At 46.0% G+C, this 25,589-nt stretch overlaps 1 protein-coding gene across 1 annotated transcript in view; it reads right to left on the reverse strand.

Moving 5' to 3' along the window:
- jade2 (jade family PHD finger 2) overlaps window positions 1-25,589 on the reverse strand; it is a gene marked incomplete at its 3' end in the record, with an annotated part of 304,044 nt that overhangs the window by 240,054 nt on the left and 38,401 nt on the right. The window contains 2 exon segments of the mRNA XM_080749428.1: window positions 589-680; window positions 19,649-19,712. Of these exon segments, the coding sequence (XP_080605554.1) occupies window positions 589-680; window positions 19,649-19,712 (156 nt within the window).

Below are 25,589 nucleotides of genomic sequence, written 5' to 3' on the forward strand. Positions count from 1 at the left end.
ACACAGAAGTGAGGCGATCTACAAGCTCACACTGCAAGCTCGGGCCGTAATGCAATGTGTTGTGAGCTTGTAGAAGTTGATTACATTTTATAAATATTTAAGCTATGGAACGTATTAATAAGAGCTTGTGACTATAATAATAACTACTTTGGATTCATTGGAACATTATCCTCAAAAGTAACGGTTTTGGACATACAAAGCTGGCCGACATCGATGATTTGTAAGTAGACTGCGCTCCACATACTTGCCCACGAAGACTGTATTCTTATACAGTCCTCTACACAACCCACCCCTGTGGACCAGTTTACCACCAAATTATACCAGCCAGGGAAATCCTTGTTAACGAGATCTAAGGCATGAGCTAATCCTGCATCCAAACGAAATAATTTGGTGGCCAAGGTCCAAAATATCCAGATTATGCAAAGAGTTCTGCAAAGATAAAACCAGCCCTTGGAAAAACATTTTTGTATGTATTCAAACAAATGCCGAATTTGGAAGCATTCGTGAAAGAAACCAAAAACCTTAAAAAATTTGGCGCTTACTGTGTGTGTGTGAACACATTGTTAGCAGCTGCTGTTGTAAACGTACCTCTGATGGTTTCTGGTGCTGGTGTCGAACCCAGGCGCTGCTGCTGCTGGCTCCCGTGCTCTTGGTGGCCTGGGACCATGACGTGACCTGACCTGGAGGAGGAGGCAACACAGGAGGCATGAGAATCCTTCAGAACCAAAGTTCAAACGTTTTCTAGACCGGTCGTTCTCAAACGTTTTCATGTCAAGGCCTGCCAAATTGATTTGGCCCGCCGACCCCCATCTGAAAATGCCATGTGCCAGGGACACCCCGAAGAGAAGATTTCTGTTAATACATTTTACTGTTAGCTTCCGCCATTGTCTGAAGACTCACCTCTTCAGACTTCACTTACCGTAGCACTTGCCTACCCTCAGTGACCATACATCATGTAATGTAAGTTAGATGGGATTTTTCAGGTTTTTATATAAAGTTTTTACTTAACTCATTGAATGCCCTTTTCAAGATGGCCGCCAAGTACCAGGATGCCACGTTCTTAAATTTCTAGTGCACGGATCAATTTTTTGTGCACGGATCGTGCACGCCCATGCACCATATATGTAGTACTTTTTAACAGCTTTCAAACAAAAAAATCTGCTTGGAAATCCGTTCAGGCATTCATGAGATACAAGCATTTAAGGTCAGACAAAACAGCCATTTTTGACATTTTGAAAGATGTGTTTGTTATGGGGCTAAACATGCAATTTCGCAATTGCGATCATGCCTAATACATTTGAGGCATTTTTAGAAATCTTTTTATAAAAAAAAAAAAATGTTTTTTTTTTTTTTCAAAATGGCTTCCAACTCGGGAAACTCGGGCTGTGGCAGCCTGGGACTACTGTAATAACTCGGGAAACTCGGGCCTTGGCAGTCAATGAGTTAATAGGTGCTTGGTCTACCTACGTATTACCTTGCTTATTGTAAATCGCTCTGGATTAAGAGTGTCTACTAAATGCCTAAATTCTAAATTCTACTGGTGACCCCCTGGAACCTTCCCAAGTACCCATTGGTGCAACAGTGCTGGGGATCAGAACTCTTGTTCTCTACATGTGCACTGGGGTGGCTGCAGTATTTTCATTTATTAATGAATTAATTATACGTCATTATACAAGGTTACAGCTTATTCAGTACTCTGCTGCTAGACTGCTGGCAAGAACAGAAAAGAAAGAACACATTAAATGGTGAATGGTGCATTTAGTCTGCATGGTGCACATTGTCTCTTTATCCAAAGAGACAATGTGCATTATTACATTCACCCATTCATGCACACATTCACACACTGATGGCAAAGGAAAACGTGCTAATCGAGAGCAGGTAGTGGCTCAGTGTCTTCGGGGACGTGCAGAGAGTGTTAGAGAGGCAGGGGCGGAAATTTCGAAAAGGTTTTTTTGGTGAAAATATCGAAAATAGATGACCTCCAAGCTCACAACGTCTGCTATTTTCGATGCTTGATTTCTACACAGAGGGCAATTCTTTCAACATAAGATGCTGCATTCAAGTTCAGGAGAGTTTGGACAAGGCAATTCTCTTGAATGCTGCCTTCAGGTATGGCATGGAAAGAGGGCATTTACATTTCTTTCACCATAGTAGAAACCGCACTTGAGAGGGCACTTTTTTACAAGCCCCCTTTGATGTCTGTGTGTGCACGTGCCTGAGTGTCTTGCTCAACACCACGGTAAGGGTGGGACGAAAATCGATATTATCGTATATCGTGATAAAAAACACTCATGATAATCATATCGCAGAGATTTTATTTATCGTGATATCGTCCTCCGTCATGCACTGGGATCAATTCACCTTTTATTTGTTGAGCTGCATATCCGGCACCACTTTTAACCCTCTAAAATTGGTAAAAGGTACTTACAATATACGTACTTGATACACTTTATTTCTTTTGTCACAATAATCGTGATATGAAAGTTTCATATGGTCCCATCCCTACACCACGGGTTGGTGGGCCTTTGCAGGACTCAAAGCTAAACTACACTGGCTCCTTGTGTCTTCCAAAGCCTCTCTACTATAAAGCTCACAACGGGTTGGGGCTGACCTACATCACAGACTCCCTGTTGTTTTATGTTCCTTCACGAGCCCTTAGATCCTCCACTACAGGCTTACTGGACATGCAGACCCCTAAAAACACTGGACGTGCAGCTTTCTTCAATTACAGTATGCTCCAAAAAGATGGAACACCTCACCTAAAGAGATTATAGAGGCAGGCTCTGTTAGTAATATATATTACACGGCTTGGTTGAATGCTTGATTCTGATTGGTCAATCGCTGAAATCAGCAGTCTGTTTATTTCTTGATAACAGACCGCTCCGCTCTATAACAGACCGACGCCTAATCAAAGGCTCAGAGCACCTGCTGCACTCAGGCTGCACAGCCTGCACTGTGTGAATGTAGTGCCGTATCCAACATGAGAGCCATGTAAACAAACACACAGTGTCATTTACAACTAAACGTTGCTCTCAAGAATGTTTTTAAAAATGTTTCAAGTGAGAAATAGACGACGCAGTAACAGAAAATGGATTCTATTTGACCAACATTTCCTTGTTTTCCAAGGGGACTGTGTTGCGCTGGGGGGAACCATCATTTCTCACATGGCCCTCTTCTAGCGCCACCATCAGGCCAATTCTTGCAAACACATTTTTGGACACTGCAGATTCCAACATCTCTAACATGGATCTGTCCCATTTCCCATATTACCTCCTGACTGGCTACCATTGCCTTCTAAAGTTTGTGTATGCGACCCGACGGTCGCTTATCTCCCCATTAGGGAGTCTTACTGGTCATTATGTAATAATAAAAAATGTTCCCCGTTCTACTTACAGTATCATAAAAGTAGTTTTAAAGTAGTAGTAGTAGTAGTAAACACCACTTGCTGTGCCTGCACTTGACACATGGCCAAAACGGACACTTTTTCCTGAGGCCAGCCCAGTGGTTATTATGCAGAGAGCAGTGCAGACCGGGACCTTATACCAGAGGCAGGCAGGCTGATGATGATCTATTAAGTGGTTTAATAAGTAATGACAGTATAAATAGCATCTTGTTAAGGAGTTAGTCCACTGTGGTCTTTTACAACCTCATTAATACACAACCTAATGGCAATTAACCAGACACTGCAGCCAATAACACACCCACAGCTTCAATCTGCGTCCCTGTGTGTGTGTGTGTGTGTGTGTGTGTGTGTGTGTGTGTGTGTGTGTGTGTGTGTGTGTGTGTGTGTGTGTGTGTGTGTGTGTGTGTGTGTGTGTGCAGCACGCACGTGTATGTGTGTGTGTGTGTGTGTGCGCACGCGGCACTGTAGCCCAAGGCCAATATCCATTTTGGCACCCCTAAAATTAGCATAAATTACATCATACCGGCACTTAAATGACATCACACCGGCAAACTGAAAAAAAAAAACACAGCATGCCAAGGTCATTTAATATAGCACATTGTGAGGACCGAGCTCCGACTCAATATTATATTCCTCACGATGGCACCATATAATAGCGTTTCCATGGCTCCAGTTTTACCACCTGATAATCTCTAACAAAGCTGTCAGTCATGCACAGAATGAGTCATTCAAACGCACCTCCACATACTGTATGAAGTCATTTCATTTATTACAGTATAATCTGTAGTAGTCATTACACATCGCCTCTGTCGGGTGGAAACCTCATTCCAAAACTGTTGCTTTTCAGGATTCAAAATCGAAAGTATGAAAAGTAGCAGATCTAGCGCTGTCACGATTATGACATTAATTGTCACTCAAATAATTGCGATTAACGATTTAATTGTGTATTTGTCGTTGACAATTACATTTCTGTTTGGCTTTTAGGCTTTGAAGTTGCACATGGAAATCATGACACATAACTTAAATATACAAAGAAGTTACTGACATATTTGACAATTTTATATTTAAAAAAAGAACATTGATAGTGGAAATAGTAGATCAACAAGCTCACAACGCGTTGCGATGATCTGCTATTTCCACTACCTTTTGAAAGTGTTTGTAACTATATTAACATTTTTCTACATGGAAACGGTTATGAAGATTATGCAAAAATAATTGCGATTACCTCAAATAATTGCGATTAGACGATTATGTAATTGTGACAGCCCTAAGCAGATCTACAAGCTTGAAATGCGTTGCTTCGGGCCCCCATTTCGACAGATATGCTACTCTTGATGCTTTCATGTAACGCTGTAGTATGATCAAGTAGGGCGTTAATTCAAGAAGTAACACAGAGATAAGAGGTTTCTGTCCGACAGCGACGATGTGTACCGGTAACTACTATACAGTTATATCCATTATACGTTGCACATGATGTTTATTTATGTCCACTCGAGTCAGTCCAAGTTCACACAGGTCAGTGCCTGCAGGGGTCTTCAATGTTTTCAGGCCAAGGACCCCTTAGTTGAGAGAGAGATGAAGCAGGGACCCCCACAACCTGTTCATAGATTCCATATATTTTGACAGCACAATGACAGCACAATCATCAGTGTATTTTGGATTCTTGAACCGTCAATACTTAATAAACTTGACCTTTCACTCTGTACTTAGTCTGCTCTTTTTACGCTCTACACAAAAGACCCTTAGATCTTTGCAAAACTTTTTTTTTTAACAATACTACTACAGACTTTGTCTATGGTAGACAATTCAATTCAATTCAAAGGAGCTTTATTGGCATGAGAAAACATACGTTTACATTGCCAAAGCAAGTATCACAAATACAATAAAAAACAGTTGAAAATGGGGAACATATATACAGTTGGAGGGGGGTACAGCATTGAGTAAACAGAGCTATGTCGCATTGTGACATTTTATATACAGGGTACAAATAGCATTTTTTTTTCCTCAAAATGCATTTAAAGGTATCAGCTCTGTTTCATACTGTATGTGCAGTAGGTCTAGATGTCAATCCATGGTTTGTAGTCCTTAGGGTGGTTGTGTTTCTAGCCTTCTTTTGTCACAACAGTTCACAAATCTTGCTGCTGTGTTTGCGCATTGTTGTATTTCTCCCAGTAGATATGGAAGTTTTTCATCATTGGTCGAGTTTTCAAACTCACTTCGGGTGTGTGTAATCAGTGGGAAGTATGCATCTCTAATGTCTTGGTATAGTGGGCAGGTGGTTAGAAAGTGTAGCTCTGTTTCTACCACATTTTGTGTGTAGTGTGTACATAGCCTATCTTCCCTTGGGAGTGGGGTCTGTCTGTGCCGGCCTTTCTCTATTGCAAGGCTGTGTTCGCTGAGTCTGTACCTAGTCAAGGCTTTCCTTAGTTTTGGGTCTTTTACTGTGCTCAGATATTCTGCTAACGTATATTCTCTTTTTAGTGCCAGATAGCATTCCATTTTGCTTTGGCTTTGGGTTGTCTCTTTCCAGTATGTTAGGTAGCTTTCTTTTTGTTTTCTTATAATCTGGTTTGGTCCAGAGTGTTTCCCGTTTGGTAGTTGGGCTTCTGTTTGTGCACAGAGTCCCTGGGCCAGCTGACTGAGGGGGCAACCATGTAGGTTTTCACTATGGTTGAGGGCTATGTTATGGAGCGTAGACAGTATCTCCACCAGGAGGCCACAATAATCTGACCTGGCGAAGACCTGTGCTCGGAAGAGCACTGCTTCTAGTTCTGTACTTCTGTCGATCTATGGGACCTTTTCCACCGGCAAACCGTTACGGGTTCTTTCTACCACCTATGGGATGGCAACTTTCTTGGAACCTTGATTTGTTCTTGTGAACTGGCCGCGAACCAACATTTACGGTTCGGAACAAACTCGGTTCTCGGTGGAAAAGCTCAACTCTGGTTCATCCCATAGGCGGGAGAAAGAACCTGAACCGGTTCTTTGCCGGTGGAAAAGGCCCCATAATATGTGTCACTTGCAGACAAGAACGGATCTACAAGCTAACAACATATCGTTTTGCAATGGGCTATTAGCTTGTAGATCCGTTCTTGTCGAGAAGCGACACCGGCACACCGCCGTGTGATGGGCTATAAATGATAAATCGTTCTTAACGTGGTGTGAACTGACAGCCATGAGCCAGTTCATGCTACAGACCCGTCAGCTGTTGTGACTCCTGGCTTCACCGCTGTCTAACTGGATTAGTGTTACCTCACCGACTGCAGGGAGACGGGCTGGATGGTCCACCAAGCATATGGGTGTGTTTGTTTGTATTATACTGCATGGCTGCAATCATCGTGTGCAGAGGAATGCGAGAGAGACGCTGAGAAAGACAGTGGGAAAAGGGTAGGGCTGTGCAGTGTTGATTTTGTCGACTAAAACAATGACGAAAAATGTTTGTTGACTGTTTTTTTCACTGACGAAAATGAAATAAAAACGAAATAAAAACTAAGCTGTGATGACTAAAACTAAGACTAAATATATTGACAATTTCGTCAACAAAATAAAAACTAGACTAGAATTTGGGGGAGGGACTGGTGGAGAAGAGAGTCATTTTATGTTTGGTTGCTCTCAGGTGTTGCGTGCTGAAAATAGCAGATCTACAAGCTCACAACGTGTCGCGCTGTGAACTTCGGCTATTTTCAGCGCGCAACCAAGTGTAAAATCAGTCATTACGATACCAACAAGGCCTGCCAAAATACATTTTAGTTGACTAAATCAACTGTAGATTTAGTCGCCTAAAATCTTATGATATTCAGTCAACTAAAACTAGATGAAAACAAAACATTTTCAGGTGACTAAATTATGACTATAACTAGTTATATTCAAAAGACTATGACTAAAACAAAATCAACATTTGCTGTCAAAAACAACACTGGGGCTGTGTCGAAAGCTTAGTTCGGAGCTAACAGGTTTTTGTTCGGTGGATTGGAATTGGGATGGTCTGGCTTGGCTTGGCTTTTTTCTTATGGGGTGGCTCTGTAGGAGGCTAGCCTTACAGTCTTACTGTCTGTTTCACAAACCGCTGGACTGATCAGCGCCACATTTCTTGTGCACACTGCAACCAGTCAGTAGGCTAACTCAGTATCTGAAATTAGAGTTCTCAACGGGCCTGACAATTAAGACCCGGCCCTACTGGGCCCAAACTGGTCCGGCCCGGCCCATACATTTTAGGCCCTACTAAACGGGTCAGGTCTGGTAGAATTTGAGAACTCTATCTGAAATTACATTTCTTGTGCACACTGCCACTAGGATAACTTAGTATCTTAAATTAAATGTCTTGTGCACATTGCCAGTAGGTACTAACTTACTAACTTAGCATCTTAAATTAAATGTCTTGTGCACACTGCCAGTAGGCAAACTTAGTATCTTACATTAAATGTCTTGTGCACTCTGCCAGTAGGCTAACTAAGTATCTTATTAATGTTGAAACAAATGCTGCTTCATTTGTCACTAAAAACAGATGTGGACGCGACCCCACACCGTTTTGAAGGACCCCAACAATATACCGTAGGCATGTGTATGAAAACTACAGTATCGTGAAAACGACACTTTGGAGCTTTGCCGAGAACTCAATTCAAGCCAAGCTTCAAGGTTTAAGAACTTGGGCTCGGTGCTAGAGAACAGAGAGGCATCCGGGAGGCAGGGACACCAGATAAAAGAGCAAGAAAGAGACGAGGGAGGGAGAGAAATAGGAGAGAGGGCAGAAACAGTCAGAAGAGAGATTCTCTCTCCTGGCAGTTTCTGCCCTCTCTCCAAGGAGGGAAGGGGGGGGGTGTTGAAAAGAGAAGATACTATGGTACAGCAATATCACCGGAGAAGACAGCAGCGGGCAGGTTGAGGCTGTTATCGCCAAGTCGTTTCATTTATAGACTCTAGACTGAGAGGCCTTTAGAGTGTCTTTGGAGTAGGGGAGCACCCACCTCCTGTTCAAATTGAAACCCAACAAGCCCACTGGGACAGAGAGCTGTCCAAGAGCTAACACATCCTCCAGTGAGACACCGCGGCTCGCTGCGAGCATAAATGTGTCAGGACGAGTGGGCCGTTCACAGCCATGAACAAAGTAGGTGTGTGTGTGTGCGTGCATGTACAGTAGGTTACGTGTATGTGCAAGACCCCAACGTGTGTGTGCTCGCCAGTGAGCGTGCTCGCTATGTGTGCACGTCTGCTTGTGCACACCATTTCATGCATTGGTATGGGTGTCACATTTATGCTTTGACCAGATAAAATCGTTCATGATTTGTACGTAATAATAGCGAAGACAGCATCTGTATGATCTCACAACGCATCACTATGCATTGTGAGCCTATAGAGCTACTGTTTTCTCTGAATGTTTGCCTATTCCATTTCCCACTGAATGTTCATCTATTTTCCGACGACTTTTCGCCTACTATGATATGTCCAGAATAGGGACACCAGGGTTAATGAGGTTCATGTGTGTGTGTGTGTATGTGTGTGCCTGCCCTGCAGTGCATACTGTAAATCTGCATACGTGCAAACACGGCACATGCATGCACACTGCTGTAAGTGCACAAGTGTGTGACCACGTACAATAATATGCGACCGCAATGTGCGTGTGTGTGTGTATGTGTGTGTATGAGACACAAGGCAGCTGTGGTGCCTCTCCATCTGGCTGGGCAAGGGGGGGCAGGCTAACCGAAGGGGCCGAGCCACAGGCAGAGGTTACCATCATGGCTGTGTGTTAATTAAAAGGCCCCGTCCGACGGGCGCAGCCAAAATTATCATGGCTATCCTTCAATTAGAAACGCGATAACCTCCAGCCGGCAGATGCAGCCGGACGCGGCCTGTGCAAAGGAGAAAACAAGAGCGGTGTGGCATGTCGACAGCTACCGGCCTCAAACCGTGGGGGTTGAGTCGATGTGCTCTCCTTCACACGCTGATAAAGACTCTCACGGAATGGACTGATGTCGATGCGTGCTTTCCACTTTCCCTGAACTGTAAATGAAAGACACTTACGTTGGCCTGCCGTCAGTGAACTAAAGAGTGACATGTTGTCGCTGTCAGACGGAAACCTCGTAGTATATGTCCAAAATCGGTAAAGGATCATGTACCTGTGTTCCAAATGTAGTATTATTTATTTATTAACTCTTGTTAATACTTTTCATTTTGTGATATCCCCACAGACATCTTTCAAACTTTTTCAAAAAAGCTTGACGCCTTGTGAGCCTGTAAAACGGCAATTTTTAAGACCATAAATTTACGAAAAACGAATTAAAAGGTAGAAATATGTAGAGATACATTGTCTGTGCCTGACAAGGGACGATATAGTTGTGTCCATGGGGCATGGAGAGCTGACAACCCATCTCTGTGTGGGGATAAAAACAAACAGAATTTCAGGTCACTTTGCTCTTATTTCTGACAAGTTACATTCTCTTAGTATCAGGTTTCAGTATCGGGTCAAATCCCTGATACCAATGGCCTATTTTAGCCTGGTATGCATTACCACCCGTGGTACGGAGGCAGTGCTATGTGCAACAGAAAACAAGAGATAAACATGGTGAGGCAGGATGGGGTTCTCCTCGAGCGTTTATCCACACCCCGACACACAGTTTATTTTTAGACCGATAGTGTCTCTAATAAAGTCCCTGGAGCTTAAATGTCGAACCAGGCATGTGTCGTGAGCATGCCGAAAGAAATAGACCTTTGCATCCTGTCTTCCTTCAGCTACTGTAAGTACAGAAGAACTTTTTAATCTCCTTTTGCAAGTCACCAATGGTTACCAACCATTTCTGGATCAGGGCCCACTTGAAAATCGCGAAAGCGTTATTTTTGCAACATATCGACGTTAAGTGGTCAGATCGGTGGGAACGATGATGAGCGTCGCGAGCAGTCCCGTCTACCAACCTTACGTGATGTTTTACCACGTCCAGCATTCGGTGGGGAGAGCTGAGCGAGCGTGTGCGCCACGGCACAGCGTTGCTGTAAGAGGTGTTTATGAGCAGATGTCATCCCTGGTGAAGGTTGAAAGCCGGCAGCGATGGTGATGAGTTAGCCACGGAGAGTCTTACCTCACACCGCCTTGAACATCTGGCACACGATTGTCCGATTATCTGACTGTCTGTCTGTCTCTCTCTCTGCCTGTCCAACTTGATTTATTTCACTGCCTTTTTGTCACTGTATCAATCTGTCCATCTTTCTGATCTGCCGTCTCTTCGAATCCTTCCCGCTGTCTGTCTCTCTGTGTCTGCCTATGAGATGGTACAACTGTCATTTTGCATGTCTAACTTCCTAACAGACATCTCTCTATACATTCAATTCAGTTAAATTCAGATTAGCTTGACTGGCATTAAATACTCCAGCATCTGTTGCCAAGGTGACACTAAAACAATACAGTACAATACAAAATACTGGCACTAAAAGATAATCACTTGAAATAGGAAGAGTACTACAGCACACACTCCGATACAGCGATTCTTTAAAGTAAAACAATTTACATTTTAGGCATTTAGCAGACACTCTTAATCTAGAGCGATTTACAATAAGCAAGGTAGTACATCAATACATCAAATGCATAGAAATAGTAATCTAAGAAAAACAAAACTCTAACTAAAACATAACATTTTTTATCTAGATGACATGTATGGTCATTGAGGTTAGGCAAGTGCTACGGTAAGTGCTATGAGCTACGGTGGAGTCTGAAGAGGTGAGTCTTCAGACCACTAGGGAGTGAGTCTGCAGTTCTAATTTCACTGGGGAGATTATTCCCTAGTTTGGGGGCCAGGAGGCTGAAGAGTCCAGGACGAGTGGATCGTTGTCCTGGGGTTTTTAGCGAGGGTTCTGTCAGCATCCCTGTGTTAGCTGATCTGAGTGAACGGAGGGGGTTGTAGGGTTCAATCAGGCTTTGAAGGTATGGAGGTGCCATACCTTGCTTTGAAGGCCAGCATCAGTGTTTTGTACTCTGTGCGCGCCGCAACCGGGAGCCAGTGGAGGGAGTGGAGAAGGGGGGAGAAGTGTGAAAGTTTTGGCTGGTTGAAGACCAATCGTGCTGTGGACATTCTGGATCATTTGGAGAGGCTTAAGTGCGCATGCCGGGAGGCCAGTGAGGAGAGAGTTACAGTAGTCGAGTTTTGATATGACTGATGTCTGGATAAAAGTAAGGCAAGCGTGTGTGCAGCAGGCTGCCTTCGTCACGGTAACAGCTTTGTCATCTTGTGAGAAATATGGAATAATAAAGAAAACGGTTCGATTTTTATTTATGAGTGCAACCTTCATCTCTTTTTTTTATTTGTTGAACAGTTTATTAGGACAACGCACAAGGGGTCTCTGGTCAGAGCGTGGTGGTAACAGAAACGCGCGCACACACACACACACACACACACACACACACACACACACACACACACACACACACACACACACACACACACACACACACACACACACACACACACACACACACACACACACACACACACACACACACACACACACACACACACACACACACACACACACACACCATTTTGCAGCCCTGGCCTAAGGCCTGTAAAATATTAACATACACAAATGTAAATTATTCAAACTCACAGGAATCATTACTTACAATAAGTATCAACTTATACATTAAGTTGTGCATGGCGCTCATGCAGCTTCATTTCTCCATTTGCCTTTCCATGCATAACCTTGGAGACCGAAAAAGCGTTCTGTTGGGAAAATCTGCAAGGGTAAGAAACTAGGCTCGCCGCAGGACCTAAAAGGTAAGTTAGGTGTCGAACCATTTCAAACACCATTATTGTGTCTCCTGGGCTGACTCTCCAACCAGCCTGACTGACCCTTTCCCCCGCTGCTTTATTTATTTCTGTCAAGTCAGCCGCGGGGCCGCGGTCCACAACCGGCTCTTATAGTCTTTTAGAATTATTCATCCTGGCCTCTTTTCTTTCTTCTGTCATTCTCTCTGGTGTTGCCTGTCTACCCCGTCTCCCTCCAACTCTATCTGTTCATTTATTTTTCATTATTAATGAGCAGAGAGACAGACGGTGCGGGATGTCTTCACATAGAATGGACAGGAGAAAATCCCCCTCGGGGACTCAGCGAGTTGAGTTAGACTGACTGACATCTACCTGCCCGCTTGCACACAAAATCAAGGGAACTCCGCTTCTCTTGAAAGCCCCCCACCACCCACACACACACACACACACACACACACACACACACACACAGGGGCGTCACAAGGGGTGGGAAAGTGAGACTGAGTTACTAGGGCTCAAGGTGGAGGGGGGCCTTAATTATTTTAGCTATTGAAAAATAGTAGATATACAAGCTGCGAGCTTGTGGATCTGCTATTTTTGAAAAGTCGTGAAAATGTGTGCAAATCTTTGAATATACCGGTATGTATTTTTTAAGCAAACATTTGCAACTCAAATGTTGCTTCCGGGGGGTCCCTGGAACTAAATATTTTGAGATGGGGGTCCGTGGCCAAATACATATCATTTTGGGGGTCCTTCACATGAAAAGGTTTGAGCACCGCTGATGTGTAAACATAGTGTGGTGGTTCGTTCGGACACCGCCCGCCAGGTAGGCCCTGCATGTCAAAGAAGCGCACCCTGGATGGGAGAGCGAGCCCTAGCAGACCAACACACTGTGTGGGCCAAGTGATTGACGGGCGTTACCTGCCGGCCCACACGCTTCATCAGGCACAAGCATATGCACCTGTGGGCCCCACCCAACACTGGGGTGCATAAGTACTGAGCTCGCTCTCCCCTTCAGTCTGTGCTGGGAGTCTCTGACAAGCTGATCATGGGCAGACAGGCGGTAAGAGCCACCATATTTCCCTCTCCACCGCATGTTACTGTGTAAAGTGCATTATAGTAATGTTCCTTCTACTCATTACTTCTAGGCATGGACTGGGAGCGGACTGACACTGAGGAGTGTGTACCTGGATCAATGAGGAGCGCAAACCTGACTCACTGTGGAGTGTGTACCTATCACTGGAGAGTGTGTACTCGGCGAGCTGAGGAGAAGGACCTGGAAAAGGAGACCACAGCCTTACCTTCCGGACCCCCAGCGAGCCACCCCTATTCCCATTTTGTTGAGTATATCTCACTTCCTTAAAACCATACTAGTATCCGGAAATTCTCTGGCCCCAGGCCCATTATACCCCGTGTTCATTTTATTTAGAAGATAGAGAATTAGACGGATTTGTGTAAGAGCGGGCACCTACTCACCTATTACCTGTCACCTGTGGAAAAGAACTATACTCACCTATTACCTATGGGAAAGAAATACTTTACCTGTCACCTGTAGAGAGGAACTATACTCACCTAGCGCCTGTGGGGAAGAGAGACTATACAATGGAATTGTACTCGCCTGTTTCCTGTGGAGGGAAACCCCTTTAAAGTAACTCTTACCTACCCCCCCCCTGGCCGCCCCACGAAGAGGAGAAACGACAGCCCCGTCCAGGGAAAACCTTGTGTTGATTTATTAAGAGACAATTTCAGTTATTCACATTTATGTTGTTCATTCATGCTACGTTGCATTACAATGCTGTTGTAAAATAAGAACTGTTCAATAAATGCCCGAGTTGGCAACACTGTCTTTGCTCTCTTGTGCCTTGGTTTGGGTTCAGTCTCCACACATGGTGTGCAGAATACGGGTACTGAACCTCACCTAGACGCAATATGACAACCACACCGGCCCTAGACGCTCTGTTACAGAGCCAGGCCGAATTACAGCAAGCGGTGACTAAATTAATAGAGAAAATCCAAATTGACCAAAACGTTAATCCCACACGTCCGCCTGGAGAGGTGTTAACGAAACTGTCCCCCGATGATGATGTTGAAGCCTTCCTGGAGGTGTTCGAGCGCACCGCTGCCCGGGAACGATGGCCCGTCCCCGACTGGGGCAGCATCATCGCTCCTTTCCTCTCAGGAGAAGCCCAACGTGTGTGCCGTGACCTACCCCTGGCAGAGGCCCGTGAATATAGGCGCCTGAAAGCAGCTATCTTGGCTAGTCAAGGTTATAGTATGCCGGCCCGAGCCCAGCGCTTCCATGGGTGGAACATGCAAGCGACGCTGCCGCCTCGGCCCCAAATAGCCGCTCTCCTCCGCCTAACTCATGGGTGGCTGACTACGGCCGGTGACCCGCCACTGATTGAGAGAATTGTCATAGACAAATGTATACGTTCCCTGCCGCCTGATGCCCGCCGCTATGCCTCACAGGTGAGCCCAAATTCCGTGGAGGCCCTGGTTGCGCTCCTGGAAAATCACCAAGTGAGTACAGAGATGATGAGAAGCACAAAGTCAGAGATTCCCAGAGGGACGGGGGAGGCACGTTACAACCGGGACCGCTCGCGGCCTCCGGCTACTCCCCTGTCGCCTACTACTACGAGACGAGCCGCCACAGAGCGGACTGCCCGAAGCCAACCGCAGACATCACGCCGGTGCTACGTCTGCGGGAAAGCGGATCATATCGCATGGTCCTGCCCGGACCGAGACCGGGACGTATCCATGCCATCCGCCACCGCCGCATCCGACGGCCGACGCCCCTGCCTTCACTCCGGGAGCCAGCGGCGGCGCCACTCCAACCTGCCGGTGAGAATTGACGGAGTGGACACCCAGGCTCTTCTCGACTCGGGGAGCGTCGTCACGCTGGTACACGCTGAGCATGCCGGGCGTCCCACCTCCAGCCGTATGCCGGTCAGCTGTGTGCATGGGGATGTGCGCTCCTACCCAACGACGCTGATACGCGTCCAATCCACCAAAGGAGATGTCGAAGTGGAAGCTGGAATTGTACCTAACCTACCGGTCCCCCTGCTCATCGGCACGGACTGTGTGCTGTTTGAGAGACATTGGAACCCGGGGGGCAGAGGACCGCCGCGGCCGAGGCGAAGAAGAAAGATCCGGCCGGGCCCCCGTTGGAGGAACTCATTGCCCGCGTGCCCGGTCTTCCGCGCCGACTCAGAGGGACCAGAGAGCGAACCCTCTCCAGACGAGGAGCTGCAGGGAGATGCACCCGAGGCGGAGGAAGCGCCGCGGGGCACCTCGTCAGAAGAGCCAGAGCCGGTGGCGTGGCCTGACTTCCCCGAAGAGGAGGATGAGAGCTCTCCGCTCAGAGGGGACTTCGCCACACAACAGTGGAACGATCCGAACCTGGAAAATGCTCGGAGGAACGTCAGCGCGATTGATGGGAAACTATGTGAAGGGGTGAGTGAATTAATTTCCCCCTATTTCTTTGTGCGGAGGGATTTACTGTATAGAGGGTGGCGGAACAACGCTGGGGACGTGATAGAACAGCTGCTCGTGCCAAAAGAATATGTCACCAGAGTATTGTATTTGGCCCACACGCACCAGCTGGGGGCGCACCTGGGCGTGAAGAAAACCACCGATCGCATCAATGCACGGTTTTATTGGCCAGGCATAAAACGAGCAGTAGAGGACTTTTGCAAAGGCTGCGGTGTATGCCAGCTCACCGCACCCCGTCCTTTCCAACGTAACCCTCTCATACCTATGCCTATCATTTCCACCCCATTCAGCCGCATTGGTATGGATATAGTCGGCCCCCTCCCCAAATCGGCTCGGGGACACAAATATATATTGGTAATACTAGACTATGCAACTCGGTACCCCGAGGCAATACCCCTGAGAGCCGCTACAGCCAGGGCAGTGGCGCACGAGCTCTTCATGCTATTCAGCCGGGTCGGAATAGCCGATGCCATTTTATCGGATCAAGGCACATGTTTCATGTCTCGCGTCATCACCGAACTCTATAAATGGCTTAAAATAGATAAAATAAAGACCTCTATCTTTCACCCGCAATCGGACGGATTAGTGGAACGCTTTAATAAAAGTTTAAAGCAGATGTTAAAAAAGTTGATAGATATAGATGGCAAAGATTGGGATCGCTTGATTCCGCTGGTGTTGTTCGCCATACGGGAGGTGCCTCAAGCGTCTACGGGGTACTCCCCGTTTGAATTGCTATATGGACGGCAGCCACGGGGGCTGTTGGATATAGCAAAGGAAACATGGGAAAGCCAACCTTCCCCACATCGTTCTGTCATTGACCATGTTGAACAATTACAGGAGAGAGCCAAGAAGATCTGGCCGCTCGTTCGTGAACACATGGAACAAGCGCAGCGCGCCCAGTGCAGGGTGTACAACCGAGGCGCCACGCTGCGGAGCTTTGAGGTGGGCGAAAAAGTGCTGGTGCTCATTCCCACGAGCGAATGTAAATTTCTCGCAAAATGGCAAGGGCCATACGAAATTATGGAGAAACTGGGCCCGGTCAACTACCGCGTGCGCCAAATAGGGCGGCGGAAAACTATGCAAATTTACCATATTAATCTGCTGAAAAAGTGGCACGTTGTGCCTCCTGTCGCTCTCCCGGCCCTACTAACCACTCTCTCCTCTCAGAACCCGCCTCCAGTCCCTATTGGAGAGGAACTGTCCCCAGCTCAGGCGCAAGATATACGTGAGCTTCTGAGCAGGAATGCGGACCGGTTCTCAGAACTGCCGGGCCGTACCCACGCTATTGCGCACGACATCCAAACAACCCCGGGGAAAATAGTGAGACAACGTCCGTACCGTATCCCAGAGGCCCGACGAGGAGCCGTAAAAGAGGAGGTAACAAATATGCTACAACTGGGAATTATAGAGGAGTCACACAGTGCCTGGTCGAGTCCCATTGTGCTGGTCCCCAAGCCGGACGGCACAATCCGGTTCTGCAATGATTTCCGTAAATTAAATGAGATTTCAAATTTTGATGCTTACCCCATGCCCCGGGTAGATGAATTAATCGAGCGGCTGGGCCCCGCTCGATTTGTAAGCACCCTCGATTTGACAAAAGGCTATTGGCAAGTGCCCCTTACAAAAGAAACCAAAGAGAAAACAGCCTTCTCTACCCCTGAAGGGCTGTTCCAATATACTGTCTTACCGTTCGGGGTACACGGTGCCCCCGCAACATTTCAGAGACTCATGGACCGAGTATTAAGGCCCCATCATCTCTATGCCGCCGCATATTTAGATGACATTGTGATCCACAGCAGCACCTGGGAGAATCACCTCCATCACATCGAAGCAGTCCTGGGAGCTCTCCGACGAGCGGGTCTGACCGCCAACGCCAAGAAGTGCCGAATAGGTCTGTATGAGGCCGAATATTTGGGTTTCACTATTGGGCGCGGGTGCGTAAAACCCCAATTACGCAAAGTGGAGCGTATACGCGATTGGCCCAAACCCGTCAGCAAGAAGCAGTTAAAGTCATTCTTGGGAATCATGTCCTACTATAACAAGTTCATAAATAACTATGCTACCCTTGCAGCTCCCTTGTACGAGATGACCCGACAAAGTCGGCCCAATATGCTGCGCTGGACAGAGGAGACCGAGGCCGTGTTCCGAGGCCTCAAACTGAAGCTCTGCGATGAGCCGGTCCTAAAAACCCCGGAATTCGGTAAGAATTTTCTACTCCACACCGACGCCTCGAACACAGGCCTCGGGGCCGTGCTCTCGCAAGTCATTGATGACGAAGAGCACCCAATAGTCTTCATTAGCAGAAAGCTCTTAAAGCATGAACTTAATTATGCAACGATAGAGAAAGAGGCTCTTGCTATTAAGTGGGCCATACACCACCTACGCTATTATTTGTGGGGAAGGCGTTTCACTCTCATAACGGACCACGCACCATTGAAATGGATGGCTAAAAGTAAGGACACTAATAAGAGAATAACACGTTGGTTTCTGGAGTTGCAGGATTACAACTTTGAGGTGGAGCATAAACCAGGGAAGGATATTCCCCATGCCGATGCCCTGTCCAGGCTCTATGAGGAAGAGCGGCAAGTTTGCGAACCAGTAGCAAACTTAAGGGGGGGGATGTGTGGTGGTTCGTTCGGACACCGCCCGCCAGGTAGGCCCTGCATGTCAAAGAAGCGCACCCTGGATGGGAGAGCGAGCCCTAGCAGACCAACACACTGTGTGGGCCAAGTGATTGACGGGCGTTACCTGCCGGCCCACACGCTTCATCAGGCACAAGCATATGCACCTGTGGGCCCCACCCAACACTGGGGTGCATAAGTACTGAGCTCGCTCTCCCCTTCAGTCTGTGCTGGGAGTCTCTGACAAGCTGATCATGGGCAGACAGGCGGTAAGAGCCACCATATTTCCCTCTCCACCGCATGTTACTGTGTAAAGTGCATTATAGTAATGTTCCTTCTACTCATTACTTCTAGGCATGGACTGGGAGCGGACTGACACTGAGGAGTGTGTACCTGGATCAATGAGGAGCGCAAACCTGACTCACTGTGGAGTGTGTACCTATCACTGGAGAGTGTGTACTCGGCGAGCTGAGGAGAAGGACCTGGAAAAGGAGACCACAGCCTTACCTTCCGGACCCCCAGCGAGCCACCCCTATTCCCATTTTGTTGAGTATATCTCACTTCCTTAAAACCATACTAGTATCCGGAAATTCTCTGGCCCCAGGCCCATTATACCCCGTGTTCATTTTATTTAGAAGATAGAGAATTAGACGGATTTGTGTAAGAGCGGGCACCTACTCACCTATTACCTGTCACCTGTGGAAAAGAACTATACTCACCTATTACCTGTCACCTGTGGAAAAGAACTATACTCACCTATTACCTATGGGAAAGAAATACTTTACCTGTCACCTGTAGAGAGGAACTATACTCACCTAGCGCCTGTGGGGAAGAGAGACTATACAATGGAATTGTACTCGCCTGTTTCCTGTGGAGGGAAACCCCTTTAAAGTAACTCTTACCTACCCCCCCCTGGCCGCCCCACGAAGAGGAGAAACGACAGCCCCGTCCAGGGAAAACCTTGTGTTGATTTATTAAGAGACAATTTCAGTTATTCACATTTATGTTGTTCATTCATGCTACGTTGCATTACAATGCTGTTGTAAAATAAGAACTGTTCAATAAATGCCCGAGTTGGCAACACTGTCTTTGCTCTCTTGTGCCTTGGTTTGGGTTCAGTCTCCACAATAGGTTTTTCATAAAACCTTCAAAGACACACATTTTCACGATTTTTCAAAAATAGCAGACCTACAAGCTCGCAGCGAGGCACTCGGTGCCGCGCTGTGAGCTTGTAGATCTGCTATTTTTCAATAGTTAAAGCACAAAATAACGCAGTGAATCCTTATACCCAGGGCTTAAGAGTTTGGTGCGACGCCCCTGCGCAGCAGTACCTCTTCCCTCCTTTTCGCTCCCCCCTCTCAAACCCGCTCCGTCCAACTTACTATCTGTGGTGTCCGAGTCGTTGCTGCTGGTCGAGTACTTTCTCCTCTTCCTCTCGCTCTCCATCTGTCAGGAGGATGAGAAAGAGAGAGAGAAAAAGGTGAATGAAAACCTAACTCGAACCCATATAAGAAAAGAAAGATGTCAGCATTAATGAAATATGATTAGATCAGATTGAGTTTCGATGTCCTCGCCAGAGGCAAAAAAAAACTCTTTCATTTGCCACAGCTCAGGACACAGAAGCAGAACAGGTAGCGGCCAGCCTGAGACAATGGCATACACACACATCACCCCCCCCCCCCCCCCCCCCCACCCCCACCCCCATATCGTTTTATAGGTATTCCACTGTGTTGATTGCACTTCAAAGAAATGTGAAATGATGAGCTTCCCATGAGTGGCAGTTTGTTTTATTCTGACACATCACACGTCAAACACGACTACGCTAAATTGGGAGAGACGGGGAAGGGGAAACGTCAGAATATGACGGTGAGAGAGAGAGAGAGAGAGAGAGAGAGAGAGAGAGATGGATAAACTCCTACGTTAGTGGAGAGAGGTGGCTCAACGGAACTTAAGGAAGCGTGTCATTTTGGATGACTGGATGTGTCGTTTCTGAGGAGCGACAGCGTACATTTATTTATTCCTATTTTTCAGCACATGTTTCATGGTCCTCCGCTGAGGGACCACTTCACAGAAGTTCACACCTCTCAACAACAGATAACACAAGCCAGCGATATGAGTGGAGGAAGGGAGGACCGCTCTGTGCTCGTCTTGAGTGTGTGTGTGTGTGTGTGTGTGTGTGTGTGTGTGTTCGTTCGTTCTCTGTCAAACAACTTCTCTGGGAAGTATGAATCTCACTGAAAAGACAGACAGAAAAGATTAATTGGAGTGTGAGTGAGTGAGTGAGTGAGTGAGTGAGTGAGTGAGTGAGTGAGTGAGAGTGAGTGAGTGAGTGAGAGTGAGTGTGAGTGTGAGTGACAGTGAGAGAGGTTTGTGTGTGTGAGAGAGAGAGAGAGACAGAGACAATTCGAAGAGAGATAAAACAGAATGGTAGATAATAGATAGATATGCAGGCGTTGGACAGAATTTTCCATCCCGAGAGAGAGAAAGAATTGGATGAATTCTTTTGAAAAAATGAGTGAAAAAGTTGCAAAAAAAAGTCAGGAGGAAAGATGGACAGAAGTGTGGAATTCATCGGGGAGAGAAACAATGAGATTTAAAGAAAGTGAAATGAAAAATTTGAGAGACATGGGAAAAGAACAAACAAAGGCAAAAGGAAAGGAAAGAGAAGTGCTATCCGTGGATGACTTAAGAGCCAGAAGGAGGCGAGGAGCCACTGTGAGGCTGAGGGAAGAGGCTGCTTACGGCCTTCAGTGGAGGGACTGCAGATTTATGTGGCCATAAAACAGGGCTTTTCCCTCTTATATGGGGCTCTTCCTGTACTCTCTACTCACACTTAACTCTCCTGACATTTAGACCGCCAGAGACACGCAACTAATACTCCCCTCTCTCCTTCTCCTGTTCTCCTCTACCCTCCCTCTCTCTCTCCCTCTCTCCCAATCGTTCTTTCGCTCTTTTCTCACTTCCTCTTTTTCTCTCTCCCTTGTCTTGGCGGTCTCACATTGACAGGGGTGTACTATATGTTAGGGTACGGAGAGTGGCTAAGTACATCATCTTTCTCTCTCCCTCCCTCCCTCCCTCCCTCCCTCTCTCTCTTCACTCCCCTCCCTTCCCTGTCTTTCTCCTCTTTCTCTCCATCTCCCCTCTCTTAATCGTCACACTCTTTCTTTCTTCCTCTCCCTCCCTCTCTTGATTGTCCCCATCTATGGAGTGGGTTTAAGTGCATCATCGACTTCCCCCTCTCTCTCTTTCCTCCAACCTTTACTTTGTCTCTCTCTGTTTGTCTACCTTCACTGGCCGTCTCTGCTTAGAGAGAGGAGTTAAGTACATCATTGACTTCTGCTGTCCATACCAATCTGTCTGCTAGCATGACAGTTTGCCTGGAACATTTCATGTCTACTGTAGTGTATGCGTCTCTGGGTTGCTTCTAGAGAGTCTCCCAGGCGACCCCCTTAAGACCACTTACAGTACGATGGCCCACTTAAGTGCGTGCGTGTGCGTGCGTCTGTGCGTGCTAGACAGCCTAGTTAAAAGTATTTTAATTTGCCAATTAACCGAAGGAAAATGTGAATAATAAAACGTCAGTCAGTAATATGTTGTGCCTTTGTGAAAGTTAGTTATTTTCAAGTTTCAAGAATGACATGTTTTGCAATAATGTTATTGTATAGGTTTTGATGGGATTTCACAGGTGGGATTTCACAGGTCTTTCCAGTGTGTTGGTGTGATGGTTTTGCAATGGGATGTGTGGACTGTGGGATGATGAAACCTGGTCCACTTCATACAAACACAAGAAGAAGGTTGGAGTAATGTGTCTGTCTGTGACAACAACATCATCCTTAAAGGAATACTTCACCCAAAAAAAGGAAAATTTCCTCTCAATTACTCACCCATGAAGCCTTAAATTCATTCATTCATTCATTCATTATTTCTTTGTTTTTTATGCCTTTATTGATAGGGATAGGCTGACAGGAAATGGGGGAGAAAGATGGGGAGTGACATGCAGCAAAGGCCATCGGGATCGGGACTCGAACCTGTGACATGATGTCATGCTACACTGAGCCTAGGTGTCTGGACCACTGCGCCAGCAGCCAAGGCCAATTCATAGATTATTTCGTTTTCGTCACATTCCCAATTCTGAGCCAATAAATCAATATCGGCGGTGTCCGCTACGGTAGATGTCCAATGCAAAACAACCTGATGATCCAGGTTGAAAGATAATGGTTTAAATATGGTTTTGCTCTCGTTAAGATTGGTCTCCTTTTAACTTCGAATGAGTCAAATATTGAGTTACTGGCTCAAGAATGGAAAAAAAAAGAATCTCCATGAATTGAAGGCTTCATAGGGTGAGTAATTAAAAAGAAAGAAATAGGCATTCTTGGGGATAAGTATTCCTTTAAAGCAAGGAAGGGTCTTCAACAGGGGGTCCTCAGAGTTACAGGGGGTCCTCCAAATCTTTGTGTGGTAGAAACGTTTTTGCCTTTTTTATATTAACCACTTGAACCCTAGCATCCATATTCTGAAAACTTTAGCCAAAAATAGCAGATCTACAAGCTCACAACGCCTCGCAGCGCGAGGCGTTGTGAGCTTGTAGAACTTGGTTTGGTGTAGAGGGGAAAAAGAGCAGACTAAGTACAGAGTGAAAGGTCAAGTTTATTAAGTATTGACGGTTCAAGTGGTTAAATATATGAAAACACACATTGACATGAATCCAAAATACACCGATGATTGTGCTGTCAAACAATGAAACAATATGGAATCTATGAAAAGGTTGTGGGGGGTCCCTGCTTCATGTCTCTCTCAACTAAGGGGTCCTTGGCCTTAAAACGTTGAAGACCCCTGCTTTAAAGGTTTTCGTTTGAAACCTTATGACAGGAGACGTGTCGTAAACATGCTGCAGTGCGAGACAAAGATGAAGCCATTTCAGACCCATTGTTCTGCCACAAAGCAACATAAGGGAAAAATTAGAATACAAAGAAGGATTTCAGCAGATTTTGGTCTCAAGCGGTTCTGGGAGTTACCCATCCAAGTCTGAAGTGTTGCTTTTTTAACCTGAATTGTCTGCACTCTGCAGCGCTGTAGCCATCAAACAATAAACTTAACAGTGACCTACAACCTATCCCAAATCCCATGCTTTGATGGTTTTGTCTGTGCAGCGGGTAAAAAAAAAGTAGTAATTGAGATGCTCCACTATCTGGCTAGCTTGCGGCCAGCAGCGAACATTTGGTATCCATTAAGACCAGTGACAATGCTAACAAGGCATTATTTCTTGGTTAACTGGGAAACTCAGGATAAACATTTCCATGTAACCGTTCCCATGCAGTTTTATTTAGTGGTGGTGGTTGAGGGGTTATTTTGGTCTTGATTCCTTGTACGGTCGATGATTCAAACACAGTTCTCATTCAAGGTTTTGTGTTTGACTATCAAAACACTTCTCATTTGTGTCCATTATTCAAATAAAAAACTAAATGCATAGAACTGGCCATATGCTTTTTTGGTTTCTAGAATAGTTCTGCAAGGACTACATTAAAACACATGTCCAACCATATCACACCATTTTCTGCAGCAGCCAATGATGGTAATGTTGTGTTCAGATTGAGAAACAAACGCCATGAAGGCAAATCCAAAACTACTAAATTGAATGTACGTCTTATGGGGGCATTCGGGTAGCCGCAGGGGCAGGGCTCCAGGGTGCGAGCTATTAAGTCGCATATGCGACTTAATTTCATAAAGTGCGAGTTAAATTTTAACCAGGTCGCGCACGTGCGACTAAAAAAAAAGAAAGAAAAAAAGACAATCCTCAATCGAGGATCGCCTGATGCCTCTTCTCTCTCTCTCACTCCGTCTCTCTCTCTCCCTGACTGCCTGCCTGCTCCGCCCCTCCCCTTCTCTCTCTCTCTCTTTCACTCACATACACACACACACACACACACACAGCTCACACAATGCACACTAGCGTCGGTCAGTCCGGTGGTCGAGTCACACACACAGACAGATTCTCTCTCTCTCTCGCTCACCTTGGAATGGATAGATATCACATAATACTAACCTTTCTTTGTATAACCATGCTTTTTCTGTTGTCATCTCTAACTGGATAATGGGTCGTGGGTTGTTTGTTTGCTATTAGATTAGCTATTGTTAGCAATCGCTCGTGGATGTTTCCACCGTTGGTTACATTAACCTACTGTTACGTGCGAAAACAGCTGTGGGTCGTTAAGTTCCTCAGTGCCCAAAATGCGCTTTTCACTTCATAGACAGACAATTAGCTCAAATTAACGGCACCTGTTAACTTTTTTGTCTTTGTTGTAGCGTGTGTTCTGTGTTAGTGTGTGTGTGTGTGTGTGTGTGTGTGTGTGTGTGTGTGTGTGTGTGCGCGCGCGTGTGTGTGTGTGTGTGTGTCCAAGTGAACGTTTTCTGTTGATCAAGCAGCTTACTTCCCACAGTATCTCACTCCAAAACCATAAGGACAATTTTATTTTTCCATCCTGCATGAAACGTTGTGCACGTTTAAAGTCATAGTTCTATATTGCCTTTGTTAGCCTAGATATTCGTAAATCTTTCTTGAATTAATGTCTTTAGTTTGCAAATATTAACTTGAAGCAAAAATACATACTTTTTACTGAGACATATTGTTATCAGGGTATTCAACAACATTATATCGACAACAACTGTCATCAGCATAATAAAGCTATGTATTAATACCGCGCTAATACGCTATACAAAGAAAAAGATGGTGCTACCTAATTTCTGGTGGTGCTACCTAATGAAAATGTAGGTGGCACCAGTGCTACCTGTGAAAAAGTTAGTCTGGAGCCCTGCGCAGGGGGAAAAGTTGCTGCCCGCCACTTAAGACTACAAGCTGGACTCCTCTGCGGTGCATTCGGCTTGGCCGGGCGCTCCAAAAAACACAACCGATCGCCGTTCGAGGGTGGGAAGCCGGCAGGGAACGGCGATCTCTGACCCTGCACTAGTGACTCCTGCAGGGTGGTCAGGGCGCTTGAGAAGAACTACAGTATGGCAGCATGTTCCTCCCAGAGAAACTACTCACAGGTGGAAAGATGTGGCTGGCCACAGCAATTATTCAACAACATCTACACACTCCGACAGACTGTAGCTTGACATGGACTACAACATGTTTGTTGGGACATTTGGCATAACAACTAAAATTGTACAAAAAAAGAGAGAAAAAAAGAACAAAAACTCAAAATGTTTTGTGAGTGGGGGAAGGCTCCTGCGATTAATGTATTTTGGGGGAGGGAAACGCTATCCCTAAAGTGAAAAAGCAGAGTAATCGGAAATGTCACCGTATCCTTTTAACTCATTCGTAGT

Source organism: Nannobrachium achirus (assembly GCF_963921795.1).
Source record: "Nannobrachium achirus genome assembly, chromosome: 19".
Classification (NCBI taxonomy): domain Eukaryota; kingdom Metazoa; phylum Chordata; class Actinopteri; order Myctophiformes; family Myctophidae; genus Nannobrachium; species Nannobrachium achirus.